At 39.9% G+C, this 15,433-nt stretch overlaps 1 protein-coding gene across 1 annotated transcript in view; it reads left to right on the forward strand.

Annotated features, from left to right (window-relative positions):
- LOC137292046 (protein jagged-1a-like) overlaps positions 1–8,553 on the forward strand; it is a 37,404-nt gene extending 28,851 nt beyond the window's left edge. Inside the window, exons 3-10 of the mRNA XM_067823598.1 lie at positions 389–558; positions 1,714–1,828; positions 2,897–3,060; positions 4,298–4,497; positions 5,144–5,446; positions 5,785–5,865; positions 6,240–6,403; positions 8,542–8,553. Of these exons, the coding sequence (XP_067679699.1) occupies positions 389–558; positions 1,714–1,828; positions 2,897–3,060; positions 4,298–4,497; positions 5,144–5,446; positions 5,785–5,865; positions 6,240–6,403; positions 8,542–8,553 (1,209 nt within the window). The remainder of the gene's footprint in view (positions 1–388; positions 559–1,713; positions 1,829–2,896; positions 3,061–4,297; positions 4,498–5,143; positions 5,447–5,784; positions 5,866–6,239; positions 6,404–8,541) is intronic.
- Positions 8,554–15,433: the final 6,880 nt, after the last annotated feature.

Genomic DNA, 15,433 nt, shown 5'->3' on the forward strand with positions numbered 1-15,433 from the left:
GTTTCGCACTACCAGTCTGTATACAAAACTATATACTATATGCTATATATATAAACAAAAATACACAAGAGTACTCGAGCTTTCTACAATGCCGATTCCAAACAGGCCAATTTCGTATGTTGCGGAAGAGGCCGGATCCGGCGATGCACATTGCCAGGATTGACGATTGAATCTGACAAACGTACATTTTAAATCCCAGGTTACTCCACCGCTAACGAACTGACTGGAAAGTACAATAGTTCACGTCTCTATACTACAATCACATGTATTTAGCTGATTCCTATTGTGCACATAGACTTATAAAATCAAATTTGTAGGATCAGCATTTATACATTAATATCATATGTAAGGAGGTTGCCTCACTCGGATTATTTTCTACTGATACAAGATTGATACTGTACCGGGGACCGGCAAGATTGCTGTCAAGGTCACCAGGTTCCTTAACCCAAGTGGACGAGACAAGATCAACGTGTGCTGTGATGGTCTGAATCTGCCCACCGAGTGTCCAACTGGTTTCTGTGACAACAGCTTCTTTCTGTGTGGTTCCAGTGCTGCCAAGTAAGTATGCCAGATATACTGATACTGTGGACGTTTCCGGGTGTTACTTCACTTATCAAAAACCAGTAGGTTTTCCATTACATCACAGACAATAATACACTGTGAGTGCGTTTGGTTTTACGCCAGCAACATTCCAGGATCATCGCTGTATGGGACAACAGAAAAGAGCTTGTCCAGGTTTATACACCTTGGGCATCGAATCCAGGCCTTTGGTCTAGGAGCGAACTAACGCTGAACCAATGGGCTACACCACCGCATAATGAATCATGGAACCATCATAATGAATCATAATTATTTCGGTACATGTGCAGGCAGATATAGGAGTTGATTTAGATATCTAGCATTTGCACAACAGATAAAGTGATTAACATGCAAAATTAATATCGCTGGCATTAGAGTTTCTGAAAGTAATTGAAGGATATGAGAATACATTTGTCCACATGTAAATTACATGATAAAGTGCGTAAGTAGTGTTTGCGCCGCGTTTGTGATATTCCAGCAATATCACGGCGGTTGCACAAGATAAGGGCAGAATCACACACTGTACCAATATAGTGGTGCTTGTGATGGTGAGTAGAAGCATTGTTCAATAACACTGGCTTGCTTGCCTTTGTATAAGATAGTATAGCCCTATTCCGCACTACCTGTCTGTATGCAGAACTATATGTTATATACTATAAAAATAAACAAAAATACACAAGAGTACTCGAGCTTTCTAAAATGCCGATTCCAAACAGGCCAATTCCGTGTGTTGCGTAAGAGACCGGATCCGGCGACGCACATTGCCCGGATCGGCGATGGTATATATTCAAACCTTAGGGGAAACCCGCTTTTGTTATATTCCAGCAAAATCACGGCAATTGCACACGATATGGGCTGTACCAATACAGGGCATCGAACCTGATGGTTCCAGACGTGACGAGCGAACGCTTTCATCACTAGGCTACCCCCACCGCCCGATTGGCTATGAAGCCTATATCTATCACAATTATATCATGAGATGCAATAATATACCAATTACCCCACGTGTGTGCGAGTGAAACATACAAGTTTATGGATGACATTTATTTATTGTATAGACGTTTCGATGTAGGTTCTTACATTATTATCAAGCTGTGTGTGTGAGCGATAGAAATGATAACGTGACTATTCCAGTATTGAAAGCATCACAGATTGCGACTACGGGAGCCACCTGTTTGACGGCCAGAAGGACCAGAACAGCAACAACTTCTCTGACGACGTCTCATTGTTCCCCTTCGATACCTGGAAGGTAGGGGAAGGGTTTCGGGTTGATTTAATTTTAGTTACCATTTATGACAAAACCAAAGAAATAGGCCCTTGTTGTAAGAGGTGATCTACTACAGATCGGACAGTCAGGCGATGCGAAGTTCTTGTGCTGTCAGTCACTAAATTGTCTGACCCAGACAGCTGCCATACAAATGCATATAGCGTAAATAACAAAGATCAATAATTATTTCACTGAAACCTGTCTCTAAGAATTAACCTTGTCGTTTACTGGGGATGACAGTGCGTATCCACAAGAACCACGGTGACAATGACAACATATCGTTAATCCAGACGTTAGCATTCTCTCTGAACTTGCCCGGAGTAATAAATGTCCGGATAAACGAAACTCCAAAATGACTTAACGACAGCTCGGAGTATTCACCCGGATCGCGCTGTCTTTCGGATTCACGGTGATCGGGCTGTGCACGTATGTCCCAATCTAAAGAAAATCCGGACGACCATTATTCTTCAGCAACGCATGCTAATGGCTCTATGGGCTAAAATTACACCATGTTATCGATCGTAAACCGATATTAGCGTAATGTTAATCTCTGGATTGCCTGGACCAGATTCGATCGCTTACAGACGTGATATAGATATGAAATATAGCTGGGAAAACTGTAAACAGAAATAATGTCATACCTAGCTCCGAACAGTACATGTATTATGGATGCTAGCATGTTCTTCTCCAGCATGAATTCCATCAACCACATGGAACAATGTGTGAAGCCCATTTCGGCTGCCGCTTGTCGCGTTAGTGCTGAAATATGGCATTTCCTCACAACATTTACTAAATCAAACAATCATCATGAACCATCAGTGCGGCAATAATATACTGTTCAGCTTGGAATACATCGCCACCATAGCTAACTCTAACGTGTGTGCGCGCTACAGTTAACCGCTTTTGAATTGAGCACTATGTAACATGTGCACAGACTGTCACAGATCGACGAATAAATAGATAACAGTTCTGTGGGGAAGTTCTCAGTATAGATCAATAATGTACAACAGCCAGTCCCTGCTATTGTGAAATGGCTGGTGATTGTTTCAGGGCAGCGTGAACCTCGGCATTAACGTCACCGATCTCGACACAGACGGCGTGATGCCCATTGACAGCTTCTCCGTCAACTTCACATCCACAGTGTTCCCTTCCGCTAATACTGCAACCTATAGAACCCTTGACCTAACGGGTGACAGGCCCATCAACCCTACCAGGTAGTTTGGTCTCCACTATACCTACTCAATAGCACTGGCAGACACCCTCGACATGCAAAACACTAAAATAATCAACAACACTGACATATACAGGCCAGAGCGCATTAAAAGGATAAATTGAACCAAACTATTTCTAAGTGCAGTGCATTTGATATTCGTACTGGATCTTGATTCATTTCTTTCCTTCACAATGCTATTTGATTTCGACTTTCAACCATTCATTTATATAAGCAAGTCATTAAAATACATCCTTTCGTTAATTTAGATCATCTACATGATACAAGCACTCAATAACAATTCACTAAGTCAGTTTATTCTCTCATCATCTCCATTAACCTACGTTTGGTGCATCCCCCTTTACTTAGAAGACTGAATCTGGGTTCTATTATCCAGGATAATTGTAAACAATGGAATCTGGACCAGACAATCCAGTGATCAACAACATGAGCAAACCTACATTTGGTGCATCCCCCTTTACTTAGAAGAGTGAATCTGGGTTCTATTATCCTGGATAACTGTAAATAATGGAATCTGGACCAGACAATCCAGTGATCAACAACATGAGCAAACCTACGTTTGGTGCATCCCCCTTTACTTAGAAGACTGAATCTGAGTTCTATTATCCAGGATAATTGTAAATAATGGAATCTGGACCAGACAATCCAGTGATCAACAACATGAGCAAACCTACGTTTGGTGCATCCCCGTTTACTTAGAAGACTGAATCTGAGTTCTATTATCCAGGATAATTGTAAATAATGGAATCTGGACCAGACAATCCAGTGATCAACAACATGAGCAAACCTACGTTTGGTGCATCCCCCCTTTACTTAGAAGACTGAATCTGAGTTCTATTATCCAGGATAATTGTAAATAATGGAATCTGGACCAGACAATCCAGTGATCAACAACATGAGCAAACCTACGTTTGGTGCATCCCCCTTTACTTAGAAGACTGAATCTGAGTTCTATTATCCAGGATAATTGTAAATAATGGAATCTGGACCAGACAATCCAGTGATCAACAACATGAGCATCGATCCACACCTGGGATACGATGACAGGTCAGCGAACCTGACCAACCGATCCACATTACGTGGGCAGTCCTGGAATAATTAAGCAGTTCGTGACGTTAAAGGTCCTATACATTGTCCAAACCAATTCATGTGTCGTGATACTGCTGACATGTTCTAAATGAAACGCTCCCCATTCAGAAATAACGGACTCTTTGTTTCAGCTTACGAGTGTCCATGACGGTGTATTGTGACAGATACTACTTCGGGGAAGACTGCTCCAAACGTTGTGTTCCGCAGGAGAACTGTAACGGCCACTACGGGTGTGACAGCAGTGGGAACATTGTGTGCAGACAGGGATGGACTGGAACACAGTGTCGTCAGTCTGTAGCTGGGTCTGTCACAGACTGCGATGTGTATGATGGTACTGATAACAATAGGACATAAACTTCTGTCTTAGAGGAAACTATAGCATATTTTTTCTGGTAACTTGTATATGCAAACTTAAAACAGTAAGCCCTTTTAAATGATACGGTGCCTGTATGTGCTTATTATTTCGCGACGTGAGTCTTTTTTCCCCTCTCATTTTATGCACTTTGAGCATGCACCTTGTAGATGAATATGTGCGCTTTATAGATACTCATTATTATTATGGCAGTCAAAATATGAAGGTAGCGTCAGGTGAGTTTTGCTGGGATATTGCTGAGTGCGGCGTTACACAATAAACAAACAAAAAACATCTTTCAAGAAGAGTTCAGCTTCATTGTTCACCGCCTCCTTTCGGAATCGTCTACATCTGCCCAAAACACTGCCATACAGCAAAAACACAACCTATATTGCAGTCATTATCGGTATAAATGCAATGCCACAAAGATAATGCGTACGGTACACATGAAGGTGGATAAAGGCAAACGCACTCTGCTGTTTGGGCAATCTCGCAATATCTAACGACGTACTATGGCGTACCCATTCTCGGATTTTAAAACCCACTAACATCTTACGCAATACTTACTCCCCTACCACGTAAATTTTGAAAAGCTATGTTAAAGAAATTTCCTTTTCCTGTACAGGCCTGGCCAGAACGTCCTGGGCGGGGAATGTCATGTGCAACTCTACACAAGCCATCACCTTATACATTGCAAGTCAAGACAAATATGGCGGAGTGTCAGGGTCATTGAAAACTCAAGGGGAGGTAATGCAGATTGGAGGGAGTTTCAACATCACCACAAAGAAACTCATGCTAAATGTCAACAAAGACAATACAAGTAATGTTGATATACAGGTGCTTGCCACGAGGGAAAATGACACCAGGCTGTCCGGGACTGTTTACAGAGAGAATGAAACATGCAAAATGGAACTCCTCCAGTCCACCGGTAAATATGTTTTGGATCATGTAACGTTCACAGTAGATGATTATTTTCTATTTAAGCATAAATGGCACTGCTATAAACCCGCCGGTAACAACTTCACTTGATTGTAGGCAATTTTGTTGTTTGTATGCAAAACCATTATAGAACGATTTCGTAAAACGAACGATGATGAATTTAACAAGGTCGCCTCGGCAACCATTTTTAATTCATCAATTTATCCTTTACTGTCGCATTCAAGAGTGTTGGTTGTCAAGTTAAATGTAAACTGCATGATCGGTATGGAGCATTATGTCATTTTACGAGCATTTTATAACTTAAGTATAACTTGTCTTCTTCGCTAGGCTCGTTCGATGCGTGTGGACAGGGGACCTGCATACGCTATGGGCGGAAGCTGGACAACTTCTACTGCTGCTGTGATGACGGTATGTCATTGACGACGATGTGTAACGCATGTACTGTATGTGTAAAGTCTTCACATTTAACGAGGTGTTATTCGTGAAAAGGTGGTACGTTACATCCTTATAATATCACGTACCCGTGAAGATCTCGGTTATAACTGATCTTCAGTAACCCATGCTTGTAGTAAGAGGCGAATAGCTGGAATGTTGCAAATTGCAGCATGAAACTAAACTCACTCACACATTCAGTAGTATATCACGACAGCCTTGAGTATATCACGACAGCCTTGACTGGAATAGGTTCCGGTTTCGCAATTACAAATCAATATCTATAAACGTCAGAGGCTTGTCACGACAAGGTCAGCGTGTTTTACAAGAGGTCCATTCTCTCCTCATAGGCAAAACGGCATCCAGCTGTGAAGCACCAGCGACAACGACGTTGACTACATCATCTACAGAAATGACGTCACAAACTACAAGGTCGACCGTCAGCGCAGCTAACACATCGTTACCTCCACCATTTTCCGACATTGCGACTTCTACTGATACAACTACATCGAATGTTAATATTACTGAAGCAACTACATTGACTTCTAATGATACTGAAGGAACTACGCCGATTTTTACGAACGCATCCACTTCAGATTCTTCTCCTTCGCCTTCGACTACAACTGATTCAACTACAAATCTAACGACATCAGCAATGTCCTCCTTCATCACACATGCAGGTATTGTCTTTTAATGTTGTAACGTACATTGTACGAATTCTCGAAACATTCGTAGCCCTACGAATTTCTTTAACCCATTCTAAACACATCACGATGAAAGTTAAGAATTCTTGATCTTGACTACGAACGTTTCGAGAATATGGGCCAAGGGGCTCCTTTCACGATAGTTAGCCTTGCTCCCCATTCTTTAATACTGCACTGAGGTTACCTGAGTGGTTTACGATCACCTTACTGCTTTGTGAACGGGGGCCCAGGTTCCCATCCGCAAAACGTTCGTAGCGCTACGACAGCCGTAATCTTATGACAAACCATAGAGTTACGACAGGTCGTAGCGATACGAACGCTTTGTGGGTCGGGAAGCATCACAAATTTCATAAGCATGATGAATGTGTAGTCTTAAGAATCAAAAAGTGTCTCTTTTAACGCCTTGATTAAATCAACGCTTAACCTAGGCATGTAGTTATCAATTGTCAGTCATGAGCTATACAAGATTACCTGATAGCATAAGTTGTTTACATCATTACATTGTTTACTTTACGCATATTATGGAGAAGACGTGACACTGTTATATAATCATCCATGTCTGCTTTGTTTGTTTTTAGACTACTAATCCACTGTTTTTCTTTTATTCCCTGACAAGTCATGTCATTTCCGTCACTTTCATCACCTTTTGCCATCGTCACATAAGTCAGTTCCGTCACTTCCATCACCCTTAGTCATCGTCACATAAGTCACTTCCGTCACCTTCATCACCTTTAGTCATCGTCACATAAGTTACTTCCGTCACCATCACAATGATGTCTTCATTTGCATTGTATATTTTATGTTTCACTAATCGTGTATTTTCCATAATGTTTTGCTGATATACAGTGGAAGAATCATCATTAAATCATTACACATTAAGGGAAATTTGCTTATACCTGTTTTTCTTGCTTTAATAGACCGGGTACCCACACTGGATTATGTGCTGCTGTGACAGTTATTATACTATTGGTTGCGGCGTAAAATAAACACTTATTCATTTCTGGTTAAAGTTGTGAGTAGGCTACTCGATACTGTTACTAAATCGCCGTTTTCTAAACTCACACTAATGATGACATAGCATAAATCATAGCACTGTTTTCTGCGAGACGTTTTGTTTTACTTTGCAGATGTATTGGCAACAGAAATGGTGAAGTCCTGGGCGTTTGATCACGACGTTAGGAGAATAAAGATTTGAATTAATTGTGTTCCGTGTTTACTGAAGATGTTCCTCTCACTGCGAGTAAAACATAAGTAAATGTTGCTCTCCATTGACTATTTATTTTCATTCTGCTATTTAACATACCCTAGACCCATGCATGTTGAGTTCGATGCTAAGTAGGTAGGCGTCTACAACTAGACGGAACTGATGGGGTAAAGCGTTCGCTCGTCACACTGAAGACTTCAGTTCGATTCCAGCATACAGGCACAGTGAGTGAAGCGTATATCTGGTATCCCCCGCCAAGATAACATAGCTCCAGATACTTTTTCAGGCAACTGGGTACTAGTATTTACCCCAATGTCTGTTTATGTAGGAGTATTGAATTTTTTTAGGAGTAACTAGCATTTTGTATACTTCCACTAGTTTAAAGAATTGAGTATTTTCACAGTGTCTATTCCTTCTTGGGTAATTAACACTTCTAAATATGTACATATAAATGCTTCTCAACTGACTGAAGTTTTTAGTAATTCTTATATTCCGAAATAGTTGGCAGCCATTTTGAACAGGCAACATGGAAGTCACGTGACTACTACAGTCAACTCCAGACAGTGGTTACGGCTATAATAGTGTATGTATATATAGGCATAAGTTAACATTTACTAACCCTGTTGTAAAGTTCGGGCTCCATGACGAATTCTCATACGCAAGCCAATTTATTTCATTGAGAAAAGTACGCAGAGTATTATAGACCTATTGGGTTTTAAGTAATTGTGTTTATTGCATTTCCAGATTTGTAATTAGTTGAGTAAATTATACGCAAATACGCGCCTTATCTGAAGGTCCGCCATGATATTGCTGGAATTGTGGCTGAACCATACTCACTCACTCACTCACTACAATTAGCCGTACATTCATATGGTTTGAAGGCAGGTCTTACGAAAAACATCAAAGTTTTTTCAACTTTTTTGTGTGTGTGCGTGTCAGAAGTGACGGGAAACTAATATCAATTCTTGTTCCCTAAATAAACTATTGGTTACACCATAATTTGCCTACCTCTGGATGAAACGTGCGATTTGGTCAGTATGAAACATCGAAACAAACACAACCCAGACAGCCATACAAACACTGATTGGTGATTATAGGTCAGCAGATGTTTTTTATCGACCAACGTTCGTGCCGCATCAACAAATACAAACGTCAATGCTGTCTCTATTTTCCAAAAGTAACATTGAAAATCACATGAATCGATAGCTGAAATATGCATATTGAGTCAACAATTGCCATTTTGAGTCGACAATTATGCGCTCAAAGTTGTTTGATTCTTAAAATTCTTCTCTGTTCATATGAAAGGAATATGGAATTTAACCACCTGGGTCATATCGGCCTTAGCCAATGTTACCCTAGAGTGATATCAACCTAGGCCTAGGATGTTGAGTGTTATCAACGTACACCTAAGAGTGATATCGCCCTAGACCTAAGTCATTATAGAGCGATATCATCATAGACCTAAGTCATATTTTAGCGATATCAGAATAGGCTAAGTCTTTCTGGAATGATATCAATATGCGCCTTGGCCTAAGTCATTCTAGAGCGATATCAGGATATCGTCATTCTGTAGTGATGTCAGCCTAGGAGTAAGTCATTCTAGAGCGATATCAGGATATCGTCATTCTGTAGTGATGTCAGCCTAGGAGTAAGTCATTCTAGAGCGATATCAGTCTCCACCCAAGTCATTCTGTAGTGATGTCAGCCTAGGAGTAAGTCATTCTAGTGCGATATCAGTCTCCACCCAAGTCATTCTGTAGTGATGTCAGCCTAGGAGTAAGTCATTCTAGAGCGATATCAGGATATCAGTCTCCACCCAAGTCATTCTGTAGTGATGTCAGCCTAGGAGTAAGTCATTCTAGAGCGATATCAGGATATCAGTCTCCACCCAAGTCATTCTGCAGTGATGTCAGCCTAGGAGTAAGTCATTCTAGAGCGATATCAGGATATCAGTCTCCACCCAAGTCATTCTGCAGTGATGTCAGCCTAGGAGTAAGTCATTCTAGAGCGATATACGTCTCCACCCAAGTCATTCTGTAGTGATGTCAGCCTAGGAGTAAGTCATTGTAGGGCGATATCAGTCTCCACCCAAGTCATTCTGTAGTGATGTCAGCCTAGGAGTAAGTCATTCTAGAGCGATATCAGTCTCCACCCAAGTCATTCTGTAGTGATGTCAGCCTAGGAGTAAGTCATTCTAGAGCGATATCAGGATATCAGTCTCCACCCAAGTCATTCTGTAGTGATGTCAGCCTAGGAGTAAGTCATTCTAGAGCGATATCAGGATATCAGTCTCCACCCAAGTCATTCTGTAGTGATGTCAGCCTAGGAGTAAGTCATTCTAGAGCGATATACGTCTCCACCCAAGTCATTCTGTAGTGATGTCAGCCTAGGAGTAAGTCATTCTAGAGCGATATCAGTCTCCACCCAAGTCATTCTGTAGTGATGTCAGCCTAGGAGTAAGTCATTCTAGAGCGATATACGTCTCCATCCAAGTCATTCTGTAGTGATGTCAGCCTAGGAGTAAGTCATTCTAGAGCGATATACGTCTCCATCCAAGTCATTCTGTAGTGATGTCAGACTAGGCCTTAGACGCCAAATTTGATATCAGCCTAGGCTTAAACCATTCTGGAACGATATCTGCCTAAGTCATTCTAGAGTGATATCAACATAGACCCAAATCATTCTAGAGCGATATCAGAACATGCCTAAGTCACCTAAGTTATACAGATTAAGATAGTAATGAAGCAGAGAGGGTTCAGTTGATGCTGGCACAGTCAGGCCGGTAAGGCTCATCATCAGCTCCGGACCCTTGCCCCCTCTTCACGCAGTCCCGACAGCGAATGGGACTTCTCACAGGAAGCGCTGCCTAGTCAAACCCACCAAGTACCTTTCGGAGATTCGATTATGTAAATAGCATACGATGACATGCACCAATCAAATCAGTGAGCTTAATCTTCCCTCATGATAGTGCAGACACATTGTGCCCATGTGTGGAATCGAACCTCGGCCTCAGACGTGACAAGCAAACTCTTCAACCATCAGGCTACCAACCGCCCTGAGTGAAATGAGACCAACACCGGTTGTAAGTGACAGTTCTAACATTTATTTACAAGCTTTAAGCATTGAAATAAATAAAACAAGTGAAACAGGACTTCATAAGCCTTTCTGTTATAATCATGCAACAATCATAGTTCATTTTCTTGTACAAAAATAAAATCTATTCACATGCCAATAAAAAGTGCCCAACGTTACAGAGGGGTCTTGTGACCACTATAATTAGCACAGTAGCTAGTTAAGTCAGTAATAAATGACATTACTACATTTCAACAATAACTCCATACTCATCCAAAACATTACATCTCCATTACATCACCATGTATTCCCTGGACCCATATATCACCATACACATCCTGGACCCATCCATCACCACAGCATCCTGTCTAAAATGACATCACACAGAACCTCTCTGTGGCTCACCCTCTCTCTGTAATGATCTGGAAGTCGAAGAAATTCCTCTTCATGAGTGAGTTTTATGCTGCACTCAACAATATTAAAGCTATATGGTGCAATCTGAAAATAACTGACTCTGGACCGGACAATCCAGTGATCAACAGCATGTGCATCGATCTACGCAACTGGGATAAGATGACATGTCTCAACCAAGTCAGCGAAGCTCTTACAATAACCATCAAACTGAGTAGTCATTATTTGCACCAGGACATGAAGAATCCAATACTCACAGGTAGTGATGTATAATTTCAATGAAATTTATTCTAAAACTCCATTTCAATTAAGCGTCCTCAGGCTGAGACACATAATTGACTCACACGGCTGTTATATATACTCATGGAAACAAATCAAGGAACACATGAAAGCAGTGCTCCTCTATTCTCTTCCAGGTTTCTTCACAAGGTATGTATTGCTGTGTGAGTGAGATTCTGAGACAGCGTAAGGAACACTTGTAGTTTCATGTGTTCCTGAACTTATTTGTATGGGTACATTTACTATCATCTGTCAAATAGATATTTTCAGAGTCAACAAAGAAAGGAGTCCAATATCTGTAAAACCATGGGGTAACGAACAGTTGACATTGCCCTTTAATTCAGTCATAAATAATCAGTGAAATCTGAGAAGGTGTCCATTCAAACCAGAAGGTACGGTGTCACATGGGCTCAGGGAACGTTATAGATATTTAAAATACCAGAACCCACGCAAATCGTTAAGAACCACGAAACTATTCAATATTTTAAGCATTATATGGATCATAATATGAACTATTAAATACTTTAATACTGATAATTTGGGTGATCCTTAACATTTTTTGTTGAGTACATGTCCTTCCATTCTCTTCCCACAGAGGTTACTCCTGTCATATCCTCCTACATACCCTCTGTTCTAATACGACCCTTTCATGGTGCGAGTGTTCAAGACCTGCGATTGGAGTAGTTCAGATTTAGTTGTGCAATCAGAGACGTTTCAAGAGTGATCATTCACAAGATCTCGGTAATTTCTGAATGCATCGGGAAAACTTGCCAATACCAGTTTTTGTTTCTACAAACACATCCTGGCGATTGATCCCTGCACTCTCTAGTGCCAGTTTCTGATTTTCAGTTAAACATGAAATACTGAATCTTTCCTTCGCATGTTGATGAACCAAATCAATAGGGGCCACCATATTGGAGCTAAGTCTTTTTAACATGTTTTCTGATCGGATAGCAACAAGGGAGATAATTCCTGTTGCGATTTTTTGCAGCAAGGGGACTTCTCGATGTCCAGGAAATATCTCCATATTAGAACAGAGGTTACCTAGGAAGACATGACAGGAGTAACCTCTGTGGGAAGAGAATGATGTCCTTCTAGAATGGAGAATAATACATTGAACAATCCAGAATGTAATTACTCAAGCCATTCGTGTCACCATCTGTATCTTCCATAGCCAACTTTCACATTGTACAGCTTATGTACAAAAACCCATCGAAAATCTTGCTAAACAAATACTATGAATAATACAGAGGCAACAAACAATCTCTGAATAAATTCAGTCAAAAGCTTTTAAAACAGAAATATGGAAATGTGGATTAGCATTTAACTACATATTAAGGAAAAACTTAATTTAAGAATGGTTGTGAAAATAGCTGGTATGTGTATTTAAAATGACAATTCTTTAGTCATAACAGTTTATATATACAGAATCTGCCTGGATTGGCAGATTTTAAATTATGGCATCTATTAATACATGAAATATTTTATTCTTTCAGAATCACCCCTTATAATATAGTCTTATCTACATTTCACAAGTAATACAAAGTACAGTTAAATAATGTTTTGAAAAGTTATTCATGTACGGATGAAAAGTTCAATCGTCTACCAATGCACATGTAATACTTTAATACCAGTGTGACTCGATTTTGATGGACTTCATACGGTCATATCACTAGTCTCGTTCTAAATACTTAACACCATCATGGCCTTTATGTATAATAGATGGTTTGCAAAACCAATGGGAACAAAAATCTTTTTAAAGAAATATATGAACTTTTCACAAGTATCTATGAGAGGTGTCCTACAAGGAGAGTCCATGCAACATTATTTATTGCTGTTGAGTAGAAAGTATCAATAATGGAAAATCAATTCTCCTCCACTTTGGAGACAGCAGGAACATATTTACATAAATCAGAACCATAAAGTTAAGTTCACACAGGTATTGATAGTTTTCGAACTAACTAAACTGTAACCAATAAAAGTTAATTGCCACGTCAGCACAATGTACATCCCTATGTATATACTTTGGATCATTAGCGCAGACCATGTTAATCTCAACATTTAGATGATTTATCCTGAGCTGGAAATATGCATATAATGGGAATACACTCAATAATTTGAAATAATCTTCCATGTTGATTTCAAAGTAGATACACTTGATGAATAACAACTTCCTTAATATGCAACTCAACAGAAGTGAAGGACTGAAATGAGAGTGAGTGAGTTGTGTTTTAACAATAATCCAGGAATATGACCAGAAATGGACTTCACACACTGTACCCACATCTGGAATAGCATCCGTGTCTTTGGTGTAACAAGAAAATGCCCTTGGCATCATGGTACCCACCGCCTCACTATTGTAATATGGACAAACTAATTGATTCCTAACTTCTTTTGAGTAGTATATATACTACAGCAACAATACCATATAGATCCCAACACTGTACTTCAGCTCAAACACTGCTGCTCAGACTAAAAGGGTTCATCGGAATACATGATTCTTCTATATAGTTATGGTTATAAGCACATCTCCAGTTAGAAAGAGCCACTGATGCCCCTTAACAATAACGGAGAAATCTATTATCTACAGATAATTAAATCTGAATACCATTGTTGAAAACAGAAATCAATGTCAAGTTAGAAATACAAAAATAAATTCATTGTCAGTTGGATGATTTCTTAGGAATGCCATACAGTATTTCTCATCTATTTCACTGGAATTCTCCAAATCTCCTTGAAAGTTCATCTGTTTGACTAATACTACGCCTGGGACCAACCATTTGCTTTTCAGGGGGGAGTCTGGGGTGTTATTGAAAAGTTAACCCATCACACAAAAATGCTGAAAAAAATGCGTTACACTTCAGAATGCTGAAAAAAGTTATTGTCAGACACACATAAAACACTGTTACCAGATTTTAAAACATTTGTGTCTTCATATAACATGCTTCAGCTCGTAGTTTTAATCAAATAAATATCTGAAAACGTAAGTACATAGTTTCAATACTAACTCCTTGATACCCCAACAGCATCAAATGGTTGGTCCCTTATAAGAACTCACAAAAGTGAGTGAAGGTTTGATACTGCTTGCACATCAACTCTACTACTATAAAGCATGCAGTGCACTTATATTAAAAAAAACCAACATAATAAATAGCCTCAAATCCATTATAACTTTAAATAAAAATCTAAAAAACATTTACCATGTCCTTAAATACTTTTTCTTCAACTAAGCACTTTAATATTGAACATCATGGAATTCACATCCTATGACAACCTTCACTTGTAGCAAGGTGTCAAATCTAAAAAGTCCCTATCACAAATGTAAATCTTAGACATTTCATGGATCCAATGTCATTACAACCATCTGCAACAATGACAATCATCCATTGTTACATCTTCAAGTTCCTGAAAGCATTTCATTCATATTTGATAAAAATACCAAGCTTACACAACAACTGGTGACTACATCACTCTCTATACCTGTACTGATATTTATAACATCTGCACAAAAGAAACCGTGGTAGTTTTCAGGAAAACATACTAAATCCCTGAACATTCCTGACTCTAGAGATAGCTGCTGAGAAGTCCAAAGGAAATCACATCCAAACCATGAATTACCTGGCCGAACATCACTGGCCTGGCAGCTGCATCTCAAGCACGACTTGATTCAGATGGTAAAGTATTCACCCATGCCTTCTTCACCTCTCCTCCTTACATCCACTTGGTCTGGTATCGGTGACCATTGAGGAAGTGGTCTGGTATCGGTGACCATTGAGGAAGTGGTCTGGCATTAGGGACCAATGAGGAAGTGTTTGCATCTTCTTACACAATGTATCCTACATCGTTCCTGAATTCTCTGCGTATTATCGGAAGA

This window comes from Haliotis asinina, chromosome 7, assembly GCF_037392515.1.
Source record: "Haliotis asinina isolate JCU_RB_2024 chromosome 7, JCU_Hal_asi_v2, whole genome shotgun sequence".
Lineage (NCBI taxonomy): Eukaryota > Metazoa > Mollusca > Gastropoda > Lepetellida > Haliotidae > Haliotis > Haliotis asinina.